The sequence below is a fragment of the Quercus robur genome, chromosome 9, assembly GCF_932294415.1.
Source record: "Quercus robur chromosome 9, dhQueRobu3.1, whole genome shotgun sequence".
NCBI classification, from domain to species: Eukaryota; Viridiplantae; Streptophyta; class Magnoliopsida; order Fagales; family Fagaceae; genus Quercus; species Quercus robur.
The window spans coordinates 12,575,865-12,595,247 of record NC_065542.1 but is presented as its reverse complement, the minus strand read 5'-3'; the positions used below and the strand labels follow the sequence as shown (position 1 = coordinate 12,595,247).

The 19,383-nt window shown below is 32.6% G+C and overlaps 1 protein-coding gene across 2 annotated transcripts; it reads left to right on the top strand.

Annotated features, from left to right (window-relative positions):
- The first annotated feature begins 7,904 nt into the window (after positions 1-7,904).
- LOC126699845 (S-type anion channel SLAH2-like) lies at positions 7,905-14,718 on the top strand. Of its 2 annotated transcripts, XM_050397820.1 has the most exons (6): positions 7,905-8,125; positions 11,125-11,312; positions 11,593-12,072; positions 12,729-13,499; positions 13,985-14,016; positions 14,108-14,718. In XM_050397820.1, exons 2-6 carry the CDS (start codon positions 11,139-11,141, stop codon positions 14,481-14,483), a joined length of 1,833 nt encoding a protein of 610 aa, XP_050253777.1. In that variant the 5' UTR covers positions 7,905-8,125; positions 11,125-11,138; the 3' UTR covers positions 14,484-14,718. The 2 variants fall into 2 exon arrangements, with proteins under 2 accessions (XP_050253777.1, XP_050253778.1); XM_050397821.1 differs by lacking the exon at positions 7,905-8,125 and having other exon boundaries at positions 11,199-11,312; positions 11,589-12,072.
- The last annotated feature ends 4,665 nt before the right edge of the window (positions 14,719-19,383 follow it).

The window sequence follows — 19,383 nt, the reverse complement described above, 5'->3', positions numbered from 1 at the left end:
AAAGGAAAGGAGGGATTAAAAAAAAATGAAGAACATTATGGGTCAACTCTTTCCGAAGAGGCTTTTATGTGTGGGTGCATGTGCAGCCATGACAGACGAGCCATGCCAGAGCAGGCCTAATCCTATTAGGGCTAATCAAACTGTAGGGTGGTCCAGCTTGAGCTAGTATCTATATTTTTGTTTTTGATAGTCATGAGGTATACCTGACTATTGCTTTGTTTATGGGAATCTTGTGATGGGTAAACCTAGCTACTTTGGGGCTAGGGAAGCATAAGGGTATTAGGCAATAATAATAGTCATCATCAATGTTTCTTTACTTCTTTTTATTTTTATTATATATATATATATATATATATATATATATTATTATAAAGATTAAATGTCTCGAATAAAAAACATTAACCAGTGGTCCATGACATAGATGATAGAACCTCGGACCTTTCTTAACCAGTGGTTAATCACTTCTAGTTACGGTGGATCTAAGAAGTAGGTCGCCATATATAAAGACATGAAACCCACTCAGCACTTTATGCAACCTTACTTTAGAGAATTCAAAGATATAATTAATTCCTATATGGAAGTTGGAACCCCTCTCTAAAAGGCAATTAGTATGGAATCCATTTTTGGATAAAAGGAGGTTAGGACCTAGAATGGCCCATATATTTATATATATATATATATATATATATTTGAAGAACGGCCCATATATTTAAACATCGTATTTCGAACTAATTTTAAACTTTACAGCTTTTAAATGCACAATTTCATCATTAAATAAAAAGGGCAAGGACTTTCATATAAGTATATATATAAAGGAAACCAGTCAGTTAGGACTCTTCTTCTTTTTTGGTCTAGTGTATGTGAGATTAGGAATTAAGGAAACCAGTCAGTTAGTGAGTCTTGATTAAATATTAAAAAAAAAAAAAGTTGGAACGTGGTTTTGAGGGAAATATCAAAGTGGACTGAATTTTTTTTTTTTTTTTTTTAAATTTTAATTTTTGGATAAGTTTGTTTTGAAGACATGGATTAGTAGAAGAGTGTCCTATTTTATAGGTATTTTACGTGAAGTTGGAGATATATTTTTATTAGGTCATTCTCAAATTTTGTTCTTATTAAACGTAGGGTCTAGGGGTATTTCTGAAACACATATAAATTTAATCCAAAGAGGAAAATCTTTTTATAAATAGTATAGATGTTGATCACAAAGATGAACTTCATTTTGGCGAATTTATGAATTTTGTTTTTTGAGAGTTAGAGACTTAGGGTTGTAAAATAAACCAAGCCATATTTATGAATGAATAACTTAAATTTGACTTAAAGTTTCAAATGAGCGATATTGAAACTTTAAGTTTTTAAAATGAGCTGTATTAGTCCTTTTATTAATTACCGTTAGTAGTATTGCTTACGTGGCTAACGGAATAATAATTTGGCAATTTTTTAAATGTTGTGGCATATTTTAATGAAAAATTTTAAAAAACTATTTTACACATCAAAACCCTTAATCCCAAACTACTTGACCTAGATTCTCCCATTTGATACTGAAACGCATGAGAAAGCAAGGTTGCCTGGAGGGGAGATCATTGTTTTTCCATGGCTGTCTTGAATGTTGCATATTCAATCCACCATATGGCACCATCTTCAATGACATTGCAATCAATCCATGGGTTTAAAATTGTGGACAAAACAGTATGGATATTGAGATTCAATCATTCAATCATGGCAAACATATATTGTATATCATGGAGCGAAGAGTGGATTGCAATGGTTGTTTGCATTGCTTGCATTTGTTTTGGGATATATAGATTCGCATCGGAGTTGGGGGATGTGTGGGTTTTTTTGGATCTAAAATAAAACAAATGTGAAGCGTAGAAATCGTTGATCCTTATGTATTGTAGTGGTTTAATGATTGAGTATATCTCATTTGTGAACCTTTGCATTATTATTTGTCAACCGTTTTGAGTTTAAAACTAAATGATTGATTAAATTATGGGTCATTAGCAAAGGGTCTTGCACATTTTCAAATAAAAGAAGGTTATGGTGGGAATACAATTCTAGATCGGTGGATTGCAAATGGTGCCATTCCGGTGGATCAGTGTGACTCTTAAGACAGCCATGGAAACCAACAATAGTCTCGTAGACAACTTTTCTCTCTTGTGCGTTTTAGAAACTGACATGGAAAGGTCAGATGACTCAGATCAAGTATTTTGATATTAGTTTTTGAAATTTATTCATTCAAAAATTCCACATCATTAAACAGAATATGATAGGTCATTATTCCGTTAGCTATATAAGCAATACTACTAACTTCAGTTAATAAATAACTAATACTGCTCATTTTTAAAATTTAAGGGACTAATAGTGCTCACTTGTAACTTGGGGGACTAATTGCGCTCACAATGTAAACTTCAAAAATCAATAGTGTAATTTTGCCTTTTTTTTTTTTTAATAGTCTGAATCGGTTTGTAGGGTTTAGGGTTAATTTTGGGTTTTTCAATTTTTTCTTTTGGGGTTGGGCTGGGCTATGGGTCTAGGCAGTGTTGACTTTTTTTGTTTTGGGGGGGGGGGTAGGGGTGGGCTAGGGTTTTGGGTATTATAAATACCATTTTTTTTTTTTTTTTTTTTTTTGGGCCAGGGGGCTCAAGCCCCCTACTAGGTCCATCCCTGGATAAAATAAATAATTCTAGAGTTACAAAAAATTTGTCAATTATCAAGGTAACAAGTTATTAGTGATTGGTAAAAAAGTGATGTCATTAATGAGTTGTGTATAGAGCATTTTTTTAATAAAGTATTAAATGCATCTTAATCACGGTCCTTAATGTATTTATTAACAAATTTTTTTTTTTAACTATTATGATAATTGTTGGGTATATAGCATTACTTTTTTTTTTTTTAAAAGAAAGGAAAAAATAAATAAATAAATAACACCATTGTCACTCTTTCTGAGGAGGGTTTAACGTGCATGTGCAAACAAAGTAAAAAGTAATAATATAAATAATAATAAAAAAAGGCATGCATTTTATTTTATTTTATACCAAGTGGTATAGAAAGAAAGGTACGTAGGCATAATGGTGAGAGCTCCAAACTAGGTTAACGTTGGTCCATCTTGAGCTGGTCCACGTTACGCTACGGTCCTCATGTTTTCTAGTTGGGCGAGTAAACCTATTTTGTTGGCTAAACATTCAAGACTCTTTCTATCTATCATATATATATATAGTAAATGTCTCTAAGAAAAAGCCTCAACCTTTCACATATATAAAGAATCTCTAACCTTCATTATCTTCCTCATTACATTAGTTGCTTAATAATGACTCTGTTTGGTCTTTTAATTTTGTGTACCGAACAACAAAACATAAAAAGTTCAATAACAAACCTGGTCTCTGTCTAGTAATTTTAAGAAAAAAGTTGTTAAAACCGTTCAGATTAGTTCAGACTAATTTGCGCTCTCATTTATACATGAATAGCTTTCATCTCCTTAAATAGACAATTTTTATAGGTTTGTTTCATTTGAACTATTCTCCTTTTTCTCCATTACTGGACACTACTTTGTCTTTAACCTCGTGCAAGGTAGCATAGGAAAAGACAAAGCAGAGCTGCAGAAGCAGATTTATTTACTGGTATGTTCTTAAACTTTGCTCATATCTTTGTTATTAATTATAGTCTTTCAATTATTATTTTTTTATATTTTCAATTACTTCCACATATTCTTTGCAATGCTGATTATAAACAAGAATGATCATTGTTAAGATTAAGAACATTTGTTTGTTTGTTTTTTTTGTTTTTGTTTTTGTTTTTTTCATTCCTAGCTTGGTCTCTGCCATTTGACTGGACCAATGCATATTATCATTGAGTATGGGCTTATGTTCATGGGAACAGAATCATGATATCATACCACAATTTTGGTGCTGGAAAAAGAGTTGGGTTATTCATTTTTTTGATCATGTAATTTGTGAAACTCATACATAAAAGTAAATTGCTATTAGATTAATGCAAAGAAATTGAAGAAAATGAAATACTATATATATATATAGTTGTAGAATTAATCAATGACTGATGCCAGTGGATCTTTTGTATTGTCTCTTTTTGGCTTAAACCCTTTTAATAGTAACTTTAGACTCGGGCATCTTTAATGTTCTTGACAATCAAGCCGAGCTCGACACTAGCTGGAACCCTACATTTTTTCATGCATGCAGATTGCAGAGGATCACGATTAATATGTATATATAAAGTCAAAATTAAGTAAGATCATGATGAAAGAGAAGGATGGACCATTTACTAGTTGGAGAGGCGCTTGAAGAGATCGAGATCCTCTAGAGTTCCTAATGTCTTTTACCAAATATAAATTTTTAAATCCTGACATTTCTTTTACAATATAAGAGTAGTCCAGATTATGCTTTCTCAACATTCTACTAATAAATCAATTAAAATAATAAATTTTAAAACAAAAATTCCAAAACCAAAACAATTTCTTAAAAAACAAAGTTTGCAAAGAATAATAACGTGCTTCAAACTATTTTGGGTATTTTTATTTCCTTCACTGTTTTTGAGGAGAGACTTGGGTTTCAAAGCACTTATATTGAGTTAGTTGTTTTGGTTTGAGGAGATGGAGTTTTTACAGGAGAGACATTTGTAAATTTATTTTTTTTATTTTTTATTTTTTTATCTGGAGACATTAACTTCAACTTCAACATTAACAATTAGTTGTTTTTTAAATACTGTTAATTTAATGGGTTTGAGTAGAACGCTGATATGACATAATTTGAACCTTTGTATTTTAAATGAAGTGTTAAGATTTTAAGAATTCTATATGGTAAAGAGTGGTAGAGAGTATAACTAGATAATTTTGATTCCACTTGAAGCATGATATGTATCGCTGGTCACCAAAATTAATTTATATAGTGTGGACCAATGGTCTGGCTATATGGCATGGCTTTATATTTTGTGCTACAAAAGATCTTCTAATGCTGATACTAATTTGATTTTAACCATACGTTGTGAGGTCAATAAAATAAGAAAAACACAGTGAATATATAGATTACATGTGATTAATCTAATCCTTCAAAATCAGTGTGTGTATATATATATATATATATATATATATAGTTTAGTTTACATAAATTGTTTGAAACAAAATTATATGCCAATGGGCTGTTACTATTATGTTGATAAGTTTTCGAGATATTCAAGTTTAAAAAGTCTCATTAACGAGAATTCAATAACGATCTAGGTCTGCATAGTAATCAAGCTTGATTGTTTTGGATTTTATTTATCACCGAATTTGGCTTAGGTGCATGGTAATGCTATGGGATGTGGTTGGGTAATTAAGGTTTAAGTTTGTTTTTGTCTTGGTAACGTTATTTGTATCTACCTCATGGCCTATTAATTTGTATCCAATTCAGGGGAAGGAAATGCTAATTGCTTAGAGACTACAATGGCTTTAAAAACAAAACCCAATTTAGGTGCATTTCATGCCTTAATTTCCACCTTTTGTCTTTCTCTAATCTTTCAATCATATTCCACTTCGACTAATTCCAAACCCTTGCTCTTTAGTCTTTATTCGTGTGAAAAATTAGGTCTTTCATCATAATCCCATTACCTTTTACCGTTCTAGTTCGTATATATATATATATATATATATATATAGACACACTGAATTTAAACCTTTTGCTTCTATTGGCACATAAGGCAGAATTAACCTGCCAATGTTATGATTTTATGTCAGAATATTCCCTTAATGGAAAGAGTCAATTTCTCTTCTCTCTGGCTCTCATTGTTGAATATTTCAGATATTGGTTGAATTCATTAAGATAATACTGATAGTTACACTTAGCATCATTAATTACTTTGAAGTTTGCACTACTCTTTCTTCCTTTGTTATGGGATTGCATTGAATAACGACTTGCTATAATGTTAATTCCTTATTAATGTATGGAATATGCTGGAAGATTCAGCATTTGGGAGCCCCTTTAATGGAAACCAACGTATTTTGTCACTAAATACCAAAAGAAATCCCATTAACAAAAAACACCGAAAGAAAGGAAGAATGGGGCATATATAATGGAAGCCAACGTATATTTGGCAGTAAACACTAAACACTCCCTCACGGCCTCACCCCACCAAAAGGCAATTACTGTACGGTTTCAAGTTTTTTATTATTATATATTTTCTCAACCAAAAAAAAAAAAAAAAAGTTTTGTTATATAAATTTATTGCTAAATTATTGTTACATTTAAGTGTTTCATGTATGTGGAGATGGTGGCAGTAGTCATTACGTAATCTTTATATAGTTTGCAATACATATTTGACTTTTTATTGTAGTTGTCAGACCGTGAGGATTATACTACTCTATTTCAAAATTAATTGGTGATGAGAATAACACTCAAATATTGTATGGAATTCAACATCTTGTTCGGGCCTATTTTGAGAGTGAATGTAGGAAGTCGAATTATAGTTTCCCAACAATCCTCCATCACAATGAGACTCTTATGACTCAAAGCTATGGCCTTAGCACTAATACCACTTGTTAGACCATGAGATGTGCCACTTCACCTAAAAAATAATTGGTGATGAGAAAGACATATTCAAGTCTTTTATGGTATTCGACATCATGTTTTGTAGACTTGTTTTTAGAGTTGTTGTAGAAAATCAAATTGTGGTATCAACAGTAGTTATCATGGCTTTGTTATTGTCCATGAGATGTGACACTTCACCTAAAAAATAATTGGTGATGAGAAAGACACATTCAAGTCTTTTATGGTATTCGACATCATGTTTTGCAAACTTATTTTTAGAGTTGTTGTAGGAAATCAAATTGTGGTATCAACGGTAGTTATCATGGCTTTGTTATTTTCCATGGTGTACCGAAATTGACGGTGCAAGATGCCTACTACAGTTCTAATGAATGTCAAACATAAGGATTATATCTAATTGAAGAATCATTTATTTATTATTTGATCATTTTGCATTGACTAAAATATCTACTAGTTAGTACACAGCCACTTTCGTATGCTCTAATTCGAATTAGAATATAAATATTTTTTATTTATGTTGTATTTAGCTTGGTTGACACAGATATTTCTTTATGGTGCAAATTAATATCAATTGGTGACATCTGTTTTCCCATTTTTTCGTTCAACTGCAACAACTGTGTCTTTGCTGTTTTTTATTAGGACTGGATATATATATGTTTTTGCTGCCAATAATTTACAACGTTGTACCCACAGTTTTTATAATCTTCTCATCATTTAAAAGTCTAGCCTTGAGCTCTATGCATTACAACTCAGATTAGGCATTATTTTTCACATTTTATAGTTTTAATTTATTGTGTAGCTTTTATATATGGACCACCACTTTTGTTTCATGTTCTATACAATTTCAAATATCAAGCATAGCATGGAATATAATTGTTAAGATTGTTATGGGGATGTACTTGTCCTTCAGATTTTAAGCCTTCTAGTAATCGAAATATGTTGCTTATTACATGTACTCATTTGTTGTTTTTGCTAACATCATTTCTTTATTTCACACACCATGCCAGCTAGAACAGTTATTGGCACTCAGTTACACTTAAATTTGATATTAATTTGTGCAATTCTTGTGTGTAAGATAGATGCAGTCAAAGGTGGCTCTTGTTGCTGATCATTTAATCCACCTAATTTGTTATTAGAGAATAAGAGAATATGATTTTAATTAGGGTGATAAAATTATGACAAATCATCCAAACCGTGCTTTGTTTGCCTACTATATATATATATATATTCTCACATCGCTGGAGTACAGTTTATTTTTGCCAGTTTGTATATTGCAGCTCACGTTACCAAATAAATTATCCGTAGTTACATCAAACATGAAGTGCATTTGACGTAACCAGGGCCTACATTAGACTATATATGCTGTTTCCTATGGTTGGTAGACGTGTAGTTACGCTTATTTGTTTTCTTAAACCACATATTATTTTTTTCTTTAGCCCAAATATGGCCTTCTTCTGAACTATCTAGTGACTCATCTGCTCGAGAGAAGAGAAAAGGATTCAACATCTTTGGTGCTTGAGTGCAACTTGGAGTTTTGCTGCATGAAAACCAAGGAGTGCATAAGTAGAAACCATTTTTGATATAGCAGAAACTTCGAGGTTAGGATTTTCAGTCTTTTATTTCTGCACTGTTCTTCTCTAATCCTATACAGATATAGCTTTTAATGTCTGCTTGGATTCTATTATGATATTGCTTTTATTGATTGAAGTTTCAGTCAGATAACAATAATGTTTGCATTTTGAGAAATTCAATAATCTTAGAACAAAATTTAGTTATAAAATTAGTTGTAGTCTTAAGTTACAATCTTACTTATTAAAATAAACATTACTTCATATTTTGAAAATCGGACCGTTGAATTGCATGTTCTTTACACTCTTAATATATATATCAAATTTTGTGTCAATCGGATATTATTTATTATATGATCTATAAGCTTATATTTTATGCATAATTTTAAACTACAAAAACTTGCAATTTAAAAATTTTATCAATGACATAGCTATTGATCTTTAATTTTTTAGAACTTTTGCAAGCATATAGGATATAAGAAAAAGATGTAATTTTATGCATAATACACATATCAAATTTTGTGTCAATCGGATATTATTTACTATATGATCTATAAGCTTATATTTTATGCATAATTTTAAACTACAAAAACTTGCAATTTAAAAATTTTATTAATGACATAGTTATTGATCTTTAATTTTCTAGAACTTTTGCAAGCATGTAGGATATAAAAAGAAGATGTAATTTTATGTATAATTTTAAACTACAAAAACTTGCAATTTAAATAATTTATTAATGACATAGCTATTGATCTTTAATTTTCTAGAACTTTTGCAAGCATGTAGGATAAAAAAAAAGATGTAATCCAATAGTGGATTTGTCAAAATTTACCATCAATAAAAATATATTGAGTAAGGTTATAACCTTAAATTATAACTGATTCTGTAGCTAAACTTTGTCCATAATTTTATAGTCCCCCAGATCCCATCCCATCTTTTAACATGATATCCGGCCATGGTTTCAACATTGAAAAAAAAATGATTGAAAAAGCAACGTAGAATGGGAAACGCGAAATGACTAGATATCGTTTTAGCTTAACAAAACCTTTAAATCCAGAAAGATTCCTTTGTTAGGTTAGTAGTGTTGGCAAACTATGACAAATTGTTAAGTCTTGTTATGTCTTGTTATGTTGTAATGTTCTTATTCAAGTTCAAGACAAAGACCTAAGTTTGGCTCAAGGAAAAGCTGTTTTCGTAATCTTGACACACTTCTTGATTGACTCGATCTATTGACAAAGAGCCTTCAATTGACTCTCAACCGAGTCTCGATTGATCATGAATCAAGAAACCTGATTCTCTTAAAGGTCCATTTAATCGACTAATGAGTTGAATATCAAGTCCTACATGCAAAAGTATATAAGGGCACACTAAAGTCGACCAAGTTTGTTGGGAGAATTTCATGATAGAATAGTCAAAGGCACTTGGAGAAATTTGTGGGGTCATGAGTACTGTGAGTTCTACTTGAGTTAGCATTAGATGTAAGGGTTATTTCTATTGTAAACTTTAATTTGATTATAAATAGTGAAAATATTCATTGGATTTGTGATAACCCGTGGTGTTTTATTCCCTTTGGGTGTGTGGTATTTCACATCATTACCAAATTGCATGTGTCAATTATTTATTTCTTTTTTGGTAATTCAATTTCCTATTGCAATTAACCAGAATTTAATTTGAATACATAATTGGTTAATTGTTCAAAATTGATATAACAATACTAAATCAACCAAAGGGGCCGGTGAAAACTTCCTTTTATCTTTGAGGGCACAATGAAAACCCTAGAATCTACCAGAAAGAAAGAATAAAAAATAAAGAAATCTTAAATAATACCCTAACATAAAAGGACCCTTAATTGACTATAAAAATATTTAAAATACCTCAATGAAATAAAATCTTATATTCTAAAATTACAAAAATTATAGGAAAATATCAAAAATTAAAAATGATAATAATAGAACCCTACATTAGACCCCTCCACTTGGATAAAATTTGATCTCAAGTTTTCTTCTAGAAATAGAAATCTTTGTTCCAAATAAATAGATCCTTAAAATACTTCAATAACTTGATCTAGTTTTGAAATTGGTATCCTTGAAACAGTGTGGCATAAAATTTCTTTCCGTTGTCCTTTAATTGATTTACAACATCAATCAACAAAGGATTGAAGATAAAATCAAAAATTTCTACTCCTATAAATTCAATGTATTTGTTGCATTGTCAATAGGATCTTGAGACTTAAGGGTTATAGGCTCACACTTATATTTAACTTTGATTGATAAATCTTCCATAGAACTTCTAACATTCTCGAATTCATGATTTTTTCCATTCTCCTTCATCAATTCCATATTTTCCCCTTTAGCCTCTTCAACAACTACTTGCAAAATATTATCTTGATTTTCTATCTTGACTTCTGGCAAGAATTCATCATGTTCTACGTCTTCAATATATTCTTTTTTTGAAATTTGGTTTGGCATTATTGAACTCTAAACTTAGCTCTTCACTTGATAATTGGACATCAAAATTCTTGTTGTTATGCGAGTGTGCTTTGCCAAAATTATTATTCCACAAGTATCCAGATGCTGATTTTGATTGTCAAACATGGTAGAATTCATGAGGAATTGTTAATTTTGATATGTAGTTCTCACAAAGTGTCGTTAAGTTGAATTTTGATTGTTATTAGGTGCTACTTTCAATTCAGTTATTCTCCTTGTGTAATTACTGTCACTTGTTAACCTTGGATTCCTCAACTCATGGCTAGCCCCTTCAATAACATTAGCATCTGTATCTGTGTTTTGATTTCTTTGGCACCACTTACCAAGTTGTTCTTGAAGAACTTGATTACACTTTTGTTATGAAAATCCATTGGCAGATGAAGTATACATATACATGATCAAGCACACCTGCATCAGTTATTTGTTAATTATATTAATGCAATTAAAGTTTCTTAACGTGTGCAATATCTTTAACTAATTTTATTCAAAGTATTCACTTATTATGAGAGCTTCATATACCTAAACTCTTGTTATGCCTTTCAGGTGTTTTTCTTAACATGGAAGACAACACACATATGGGTTCTGCACAGCAGAATTCCACTGAAGTCCCATCTCTCCTCAACTATATATCATCAAATAAAGTAGCTGGCTTTGATGACATTAATATATCTAGCTCCACAAATGATCAGTGTCAGACAAGCGAATATGGATCTTTCAGTCCAACAACTAATGTACGTTTTCTTATAATCATGTTCCTATTGAAAAGGAATTGGCACTTCTAGATTCATGTCTCTCGGATGATTTTGCAGGACTAGAATGCCTGAATAAGCATTTAAATATAATAACTACTATTATTCAGGTCTTGCTTTGCAAGATCTGCTGTGTGGCGATGTTCTATTATCGTTCTATTACTGTCACATAGGAAAATAAAGAGTATATAGAGATTAAGAATATATACTTATATTTTATGTATTATACTAGGGAACTGAAACAACTTCTATATTAAGGCAGGGCATTGAGTCTGAACCCATTCAACATCATCAAAGGGTACCTTCTATTTCTATTAGCACGCCTCCATCTCCTGTGAATGCTCACTTACCGACCACCAAAAGAGTTCTCTTTAGTGGCGAAACAATTATTAGGGATGGATTTCCAGACTCTTTTGGTGTACCCAAGACTGCTAGCAGCAAACCATCAAAATATTCAAAGTATCATTCTCAGCCACTTGTTACAGGCCCTGCATTTAAGGAGGCAATTACTGATGGAAAATTTGCATACCACCCAAGTATTAAAAGGATAAAGGACAATAGATTTGATTCTTTCAAAACATGGTCCGGGAAACTTGAGAGGCAGCTCACACAACTACGTGGAAAGTTGCCACGGGAAGCTGGACCCAAGGATGACATAGTGCATAAAACAGAATTTGAAAGGAATTTGCCTGTGGACCGATACTTTGATGCCTTGGAAGGGCCAGAGTTGGACACTGTTAAGGTATGTGTTTTCTTTCCTCCACCCTTATGCACATTTTACTTCTTGTTTTATTCTCTCTCAATATTTTGGGTTCAGCCACATCTAGGAATTTACACAATTCACAAAGTTAGGCCATCAAATAATTACATTGATTTTGAAATAAATAGGAGGTTTGCTTCATAAACATTGAAGGCTTGATTTTATATTCAGCAAGGCTAGCCTTATTTCCCTAATCAATTATGAGAACAATGTTTATATCTATTGCAACACATCAAGCATGTGCTTACCTGGAAAAAACATGTGCTACTACTCATGCTAGCATTTTACATTGATTCTTCTCTGTTTGCGTGTAAATATTGCTACTGCAACTAAGTGATATGAAAGTTACACTCCAATAGTATGATTATGAGGAAATTTTTTTGGTTAGTCACAGCTTTAATCAAGTTAGGATGCTCCATTTATGTATAATATATAGGTTGTACTTTCATTGCCAGATGATTAATTGACGATTTTTCTACATAAAGAATAGTCAACAATTCTTGGTTGCTACTATATATCTAGCGACTATGCAACCTATGTGTTTCACATTGTTCATATAATTGTATATGATCTTGTTTTTCTTCAAAAGAAGCCATATTTTGTTTTGCACGTCAATCATATATTGGTTCTTTTAACAGGCTTCAGAGGAAATACTGCTTCCAAATGATGATTTATGGCCATTTTTTCTACGGTTTCCCATCTCTTCATTTGGTATCTGTCTTGGTGTTACCAGCCAAGCAATTATGTGGAAATCTCTCGCCACCACTGCCTCCACAAAATTTCTCCACATAAGTCTGACAGTAAATCTCATTTTATGGTGCATCTCTATTGCTCTTGTAGCAACTGTTGCTTCCATCTACCTTCTAAAAGTGATTTTCTACTTTGAAGCAGTTCGTCGAGAGTACTACCACCCTATCCGTATCAACTTTTTCTTTGCCCCATGGATAGCCCTCTTGTTTTTAGCTCTTGGAGTGCCACCTTCAGTTGCTAAAAACCTGCCTCAACCTCTTTGGTATGTTCTCATGACACCAATTTTCTTTCTTGAGCTTAAGATCTATGGACAGTGGATGTCAGGAGGCCGAAGGAGGCTATCAAAGGTGGCCAATCCTTCAAACCATCTCTCCGTTGTTGGAAATTTTGTGGGGGCATTACTAGGTGCATCGATGGGTATAAAAGAGGGGCCTATATTCTTCTTTGCTATTGGGTTGGCTCACTACATAGTTCTATTTGTAACTCTCTACCAGAGGCTTCCAACAAATGAGACACTTCCAAAAGAGCTACACCCTGTATTCTTTCTGTTTGTGGCAGCACCAAGTGTTGCTTCAATGGCATGGGCAAAGATTCAAGGAACCTTTGACTATGGTTCACGGATTGCTTACTTCATTGGCCTGTTCCTTTATTTCTCACTGGTTAGTTTCTAATGTAGATGGACATAGATTATTACTGCTAACTCATTTAAATCCTCCACATTGCACATATGCTTACGCACATATTTTTAAGTGTACTACCACCTTTTGTTGCATCTAGAACAGATGATTAATTATCACTTTTCCCTAAAGCTTAAGCTTTTTGGACAAGTGGTAGTTTATCATGCATTACAAAACAGTGAGGGAGAAGTCTGGTAAAACATGAACAAGGTACAAAAGCAAGCAAGACAGAGAGGTCAAATTTAATATGACCAATTTTTTTTTAAAGAATCTAATTAGTAGTAAAAAAGAGAAATTTATAATTTGGTAAAAAATTTGCCACTTTAATGCCTTCACCATGAACGGAAACTACACTTCATTTAGTATTGACTTGGTGCCAAAATATAAATAGTTGCCCCCTAGCACAAACACTAATGATCAATTGTTATGATGGTTTTTTGAACTATTATTTTTCTGTGTTTTTGCAGGCAGTTCGGCTTAATTTCTTCCGAGGATTCACGTATGATATGACTTACATTTCTTAGCTGCATAAGTATTGTTCCACCTTTTGTTCACTTTTCTGATACTATATATTCTTTTCAAATCCATAGGTTTTCGATGGCATGGTGGGCCTACACTTTTCCAATGACTGGTGCTGCCATTGCAACCATTAGGTACTCAAATGAAGTCACAAGTGTGTTGACTCAAGCCCTGTCTGTCATCCTCTCCGCCACTGCTACGCTTACAGTTACGGCTCTACTTATAACAACTATCTGGCATGCCTTCATTCTCCAAGACCTTTTTCCTAATGACCTTGCTATTGCCATCAGTGAGACACAGCCAAAACCACACAGGAAATGGTTTCATCTAGGACACGGTAGCTCAGATGACAAAGATGATGAAAATTTCTTAAAATTTAGAGGCTCAGATGGCAATGATTTAGAGGCCTCTACAAAACCTCCAAGCTCTGAGAGAGGTGAAGCTTAAGCTTGTACTATGAGGTCCATTTTTCAACGGACTTAAGAAGTTGGTGACATTCAATGAGTGTTTGGCTACTCAGACATGGGAGGAACAAAATATAGAGTTTTGAAAGTTCCCGTGAACATGTGTAGTGTAATGAAAGTTTCTTTACTAAGAGGAGAGTGATGTGTAAACAATAGCTAAGTATTGTAACAGATGGTGTTTGGTAGTATATTAATACATGTATATTTTTCTAGTAAAATATCTAGTTATTTCCACACAAAAAGGTTCTGCTGTGTTCATTTTATCATTATCTTTCTCATCCTAGCAAGTAACCAGGTTTGATCATATACAGGGCTTTGATATTTTTAACCACAGAACAAAAATGAAATGAAGTGCCTAGGAAGTTTTCACCTTGCTCACTATGGCATGGTGACTCAAATATATGATTGATAACTGCAAATATTGGATTTAAGCACATTGGTCACACACTTTCATCCTAAATCATGGTGGAGTTGGAATAAACAAAAAGTATATTGGATTTCTATTATGAAAACTTTTGGTTTTTGGGGAGTGCAATATCATTGCTACAAAAATTTTGAGTCGAAGGAAACTTGTATATCATTCTTTTGCTGGGCTACCAACCATACTAACTCTTATTATGTATGCTGTTGCAATTTTAGGGATATAATTTCTAAATTATCAAATAGCTTATATACCATATATGTCAATTTGTTTTGAAGGCAGTGCATGTAATATACACACACAAAAAAATATGGAACGAATATATTTAAGTTTAAATTTACAAATTTGAAATAATTACCTAAACACCATAAAACAGAACCTACAAGGACTGGTTGGCTTCCATTAAACCAGCCTTCTCTCTCTCTCCCCCGTGTTGCCTTTGTCATATTCTGGCAAACCTCATGCGAAAATGTAAAAAATTCATATTTTTGACCCTTTTGGATCCTTTGCACATTTCATTCAATAAAATACTATCAGATAAGTAAGCAGACATATTATTCCCAGATTTGAGGTCAATTTTATTTAAATCCTATTGCTTTGGTTGAAATTAGAGAAAACTTAAAGTTAGGGTTAGGTTTAGGTTTAGGCCTTGATTTAGGGATTTCCATGTTACACTTATATTTTCTTCCAATTGATCAATAAATCATGAAATTTAGGGCCCAAATTGAAGATTTAAACAAAAAATTGATCAAAACAGTGGCTGCTTAACAAAATTTTAGATATTTGGCATATTAGAATTAGGGTTTTATGCCTAAATTAGGGATTTTTTGTTCCAGCTTTCAATCTATCAAATTTATTACTCAAAAATGTAATTAAGGGTCTCAATTAAATATTTAAACTCCCAATTCAGTCAAAGTTTGATCGGAATGATAAGATTTATCAAAATATGGGTTTAGGTATTAGGTTTATTATGTAAATTAGGGTTTTTCAATCTGCTATGGATCTAATCAAATTGAATCAACTAATATGTAATTGTGACATCTAATTAGGGTTTGGTAACACCAATTGGCTGAAAAAAATGATATATTTGGGATTAGTAGGATCCCCTATCTATTTAGCATCATTGAAAATCTAAATCTTAGATATTAAGGACATACTAAGAGGTGCAAACTAATTGAGTTATAAGGCTCTTGGCTCTATGATTAGTTAGAAAATACCATGTCAATTGATGGAAACCTAAATCAAGGACTAGTAATCTAAGATTGTCGGTATATTAATTTTTGAAGCAGAATATCATGCTTGTGTAACTTCTAGGTGAGAACTTTTAAAGGCTCAGATTTTATATTGTTCATAATCATTACCATGAATCTCTGATAATCTTCACTTGCTGGACACGTTACTAATTAACCCTATGAAATTTTCTCTTTTTTTGGTGGTTTGTGATTCTTCCTCTGCTTACCAGCAATGACATCAAATTCTATGCTCTTTTTTCTTTTTTTTTTAATAAAAATTTTAAGTGAGGGCTGAGCTATGTTTATGAATTGCCTCAATATCTGAGAGCCATATCTCACTTTGAGCAAGTACTTTTCATGCAGTCATTTGATAGCAAATAGTATCACTTCAAAAAAAAAAAAAAAAAAAAGACAAAAGACAAAAGACAAAGGTGCAAGTAATAAAAATGATATGTATAAAGAAGTCTTGGTTTCCCCTGATCAATCTTCATGGTCTGTTGAATTTGTTCACAAAAAGGGCAACATTAGAAACCGGTTCGAGTTTCTAATAGTGTGTATATACCACATCCATTATAAAATTCTTCCATGCAAGACTGCTATATGCCATTATATCATTGGGTCTAAATGCTTCAATTCTTGTCAAAGATAATAAATGCCAAACAACTCAGTGATATGGACCCTGCCCTAGTGCAATGAATATTATTAAGTGCAACTCATGATCTGAACTGAAAGAAGTTATATGCACCATTCATTGTCCTAAAATTTGCAAGAATGATCTTAGGCTGAATGCTTCCGACATACGGCCTGTAACAAGGTTTTGGTTCCCCAGCCTGTTTATTTCAATGTGTCTAAAAGTTGCTTCAAAGAAGCCTTCTGAATGCATATCTCTTGGCAAGGAAGTTAACTCTCGACATTCATCATAATGGGTTTAGTAAAGCATATTTCTTTCAATAATAAATTATGTGACATGGCAATTTATAGCCACCAATACCCTTTGTGCATTTGTGACACATTGATTCTTTCATTTTCATGTCTCAAATATTATATTGCACACATTATTTTCTGTGGCCCTCTATGTCAGGCTTTTTTTTGGGGGGGTGGGGAATAGGATTGGGAGTGGAAATGAATTTTTTATGTACTTACAAGCTGAGAAAGAAAGAAAAAAAAAATGAGAAAAGAAAATCATTATCTACAATCCTAAAGAGCATGATTTTATTACCCCTATGTCTCATTTTCTCAGTGAAGCCCTTCTTAATGTGATGAGACATGTAAAAAATTCTTGTATTTATATTTCTTTGTCAATGATTTGTCTCTTATTCAAGATGAGATGAACTTCAAGGTTGTGTTTTCACATTAATTTTTGTGTCCTCAACAGGACTAATCTTGGAAAACCATATCCTCAACTTGCAAGTCTGTGCAGGATTTTGATAACAGGCACAATTGTCAATTGGCTAAAGTCTTGTTAGTAGCTACAGTGACTGAAGGATGTATAGCAGCGACAAGTAGCATGTATAAGTTTCTGGTCCCCCACAAGCTAATTGATGTAGCAACAAGAGAGAGAAATTTATGAAGGTACTCTTGGATGTTCTTCCTTTGATAAGGAGAAGAAAATCCAACATGGAAGACAAACGGAAGTAGAAAGAAACGGAAAAGCTGTGTTATCAAACTTTGGAATTTCTCCTAGCACATCTTGTCCATGTCTCCCTATCTTGCTTGTTGACATGTGACAAACTTCTTAGTCTTAGCCAGTTCCTTTCCCATTTCCACTGGCTAAAATTGGGCCAGCTAAACTTGAATTAGGTGCCATGAGAATTACTTGCAATGGAGTTTCAAGATTGGAAGATTAGGCATGTCTAGAGTGCAAGACCTATCACATACCGGACCCATTGGTGCAGGGGACCAGAACCTTTTAGCATGGTTCTTTCCTCTCTTTGATATCGAAAATTCGAAAGGGAATGATTCTCAAATAAAGTTCTGTTTAGTAAAAGATGTACATCCCACATCAGTTTTAGGAGCATTTAGCACAATCAGCCACAGCTAGTAAACACTGGAACTAGCATTTTAAGTCAGCTAATTAAGTATACTGCACTCTTGTAAAGTTGCCCAAAATTATGAAAATAATTATGTGGACAATGCATAATGTGGCTGTACTTGTTGCAATCTTGTGTGGTGTAACAGAAATACCTAGATAATCTCCAACTTCACAATAATACCCAATCCAAGTATCAATGGCATTAAATTGGCCAATTTATGTGCTGGTATCACTGAAGTATATAATTGAGCAGACATAAATGTATGCCACAATAATGCTGTAGAGATATGGACACAGCTAGAGCACATTCCATTATACCAATGATTGTACTACAAAGATCACATTGAAGTTTTGTGTGAGGACACTGCGAATTACTCTCAATGAAGCTAACATACATGCTAGCTTTCCTTCCATACAAAATTAAAGCTCTATATGGAATCAAAGATTTTCCCAATTCCAAGCAAAAAATACTTACCTCTTGCACCAATCCTTTGCCTCTATCACACGTTTCTTTAGTGCTACAATTTGAATATGAGATGCTAGTGCCTAGAAGAAAAGAAAGGAACCCGGTATAATTGTGGAGCCACATCAGGCATTATTAAGTAATCAATAAAGAATGTAAAGAATAAAAGGACTGGCAAATGGAAACCATTTCTAAACAACAGGGTAAGACCATTTGGTTGGGGAAAGGATAAGATAGTGAATTAAAGTATAAGAAAAAGAGTCGGCAAATTAATTGAACTAAGAATGACAAAAGTCAATGTATTTTGATTTTGACTCTTGATCAGACTCAATGTATTTGATTAGCTAGATTTATTTATCCCACATTATGTGCAAACTTTAATAAAATGTGGATAATGTACTATATTATGTGAGTAATTAGTTTTTTTTTTTTTTTTTTTAATTTCTTTTGGAAAAGTAAGTCAGCTGCCAAGATGAAAGTGTATTTAATAATAGATAAATCCAAATTCTTGACCTTCTGACAAGTAAAAATTTCCTCTTTTTCTGTTTTCTGCTGGAAACAAAATTAAACATGATGTAAAATCTAATGTGGGCACTGCAAATATCAGTTGTCATAGGTAATGGAATAACACTATAATACTATACTAATTTTCTAGCTTTTTTTAGTCTTGTTAAATTGTGTAAGAGGGCATGTGAAAGATAATATTCTGCTTTGTTTGTTTAGAAAATGTCCCAA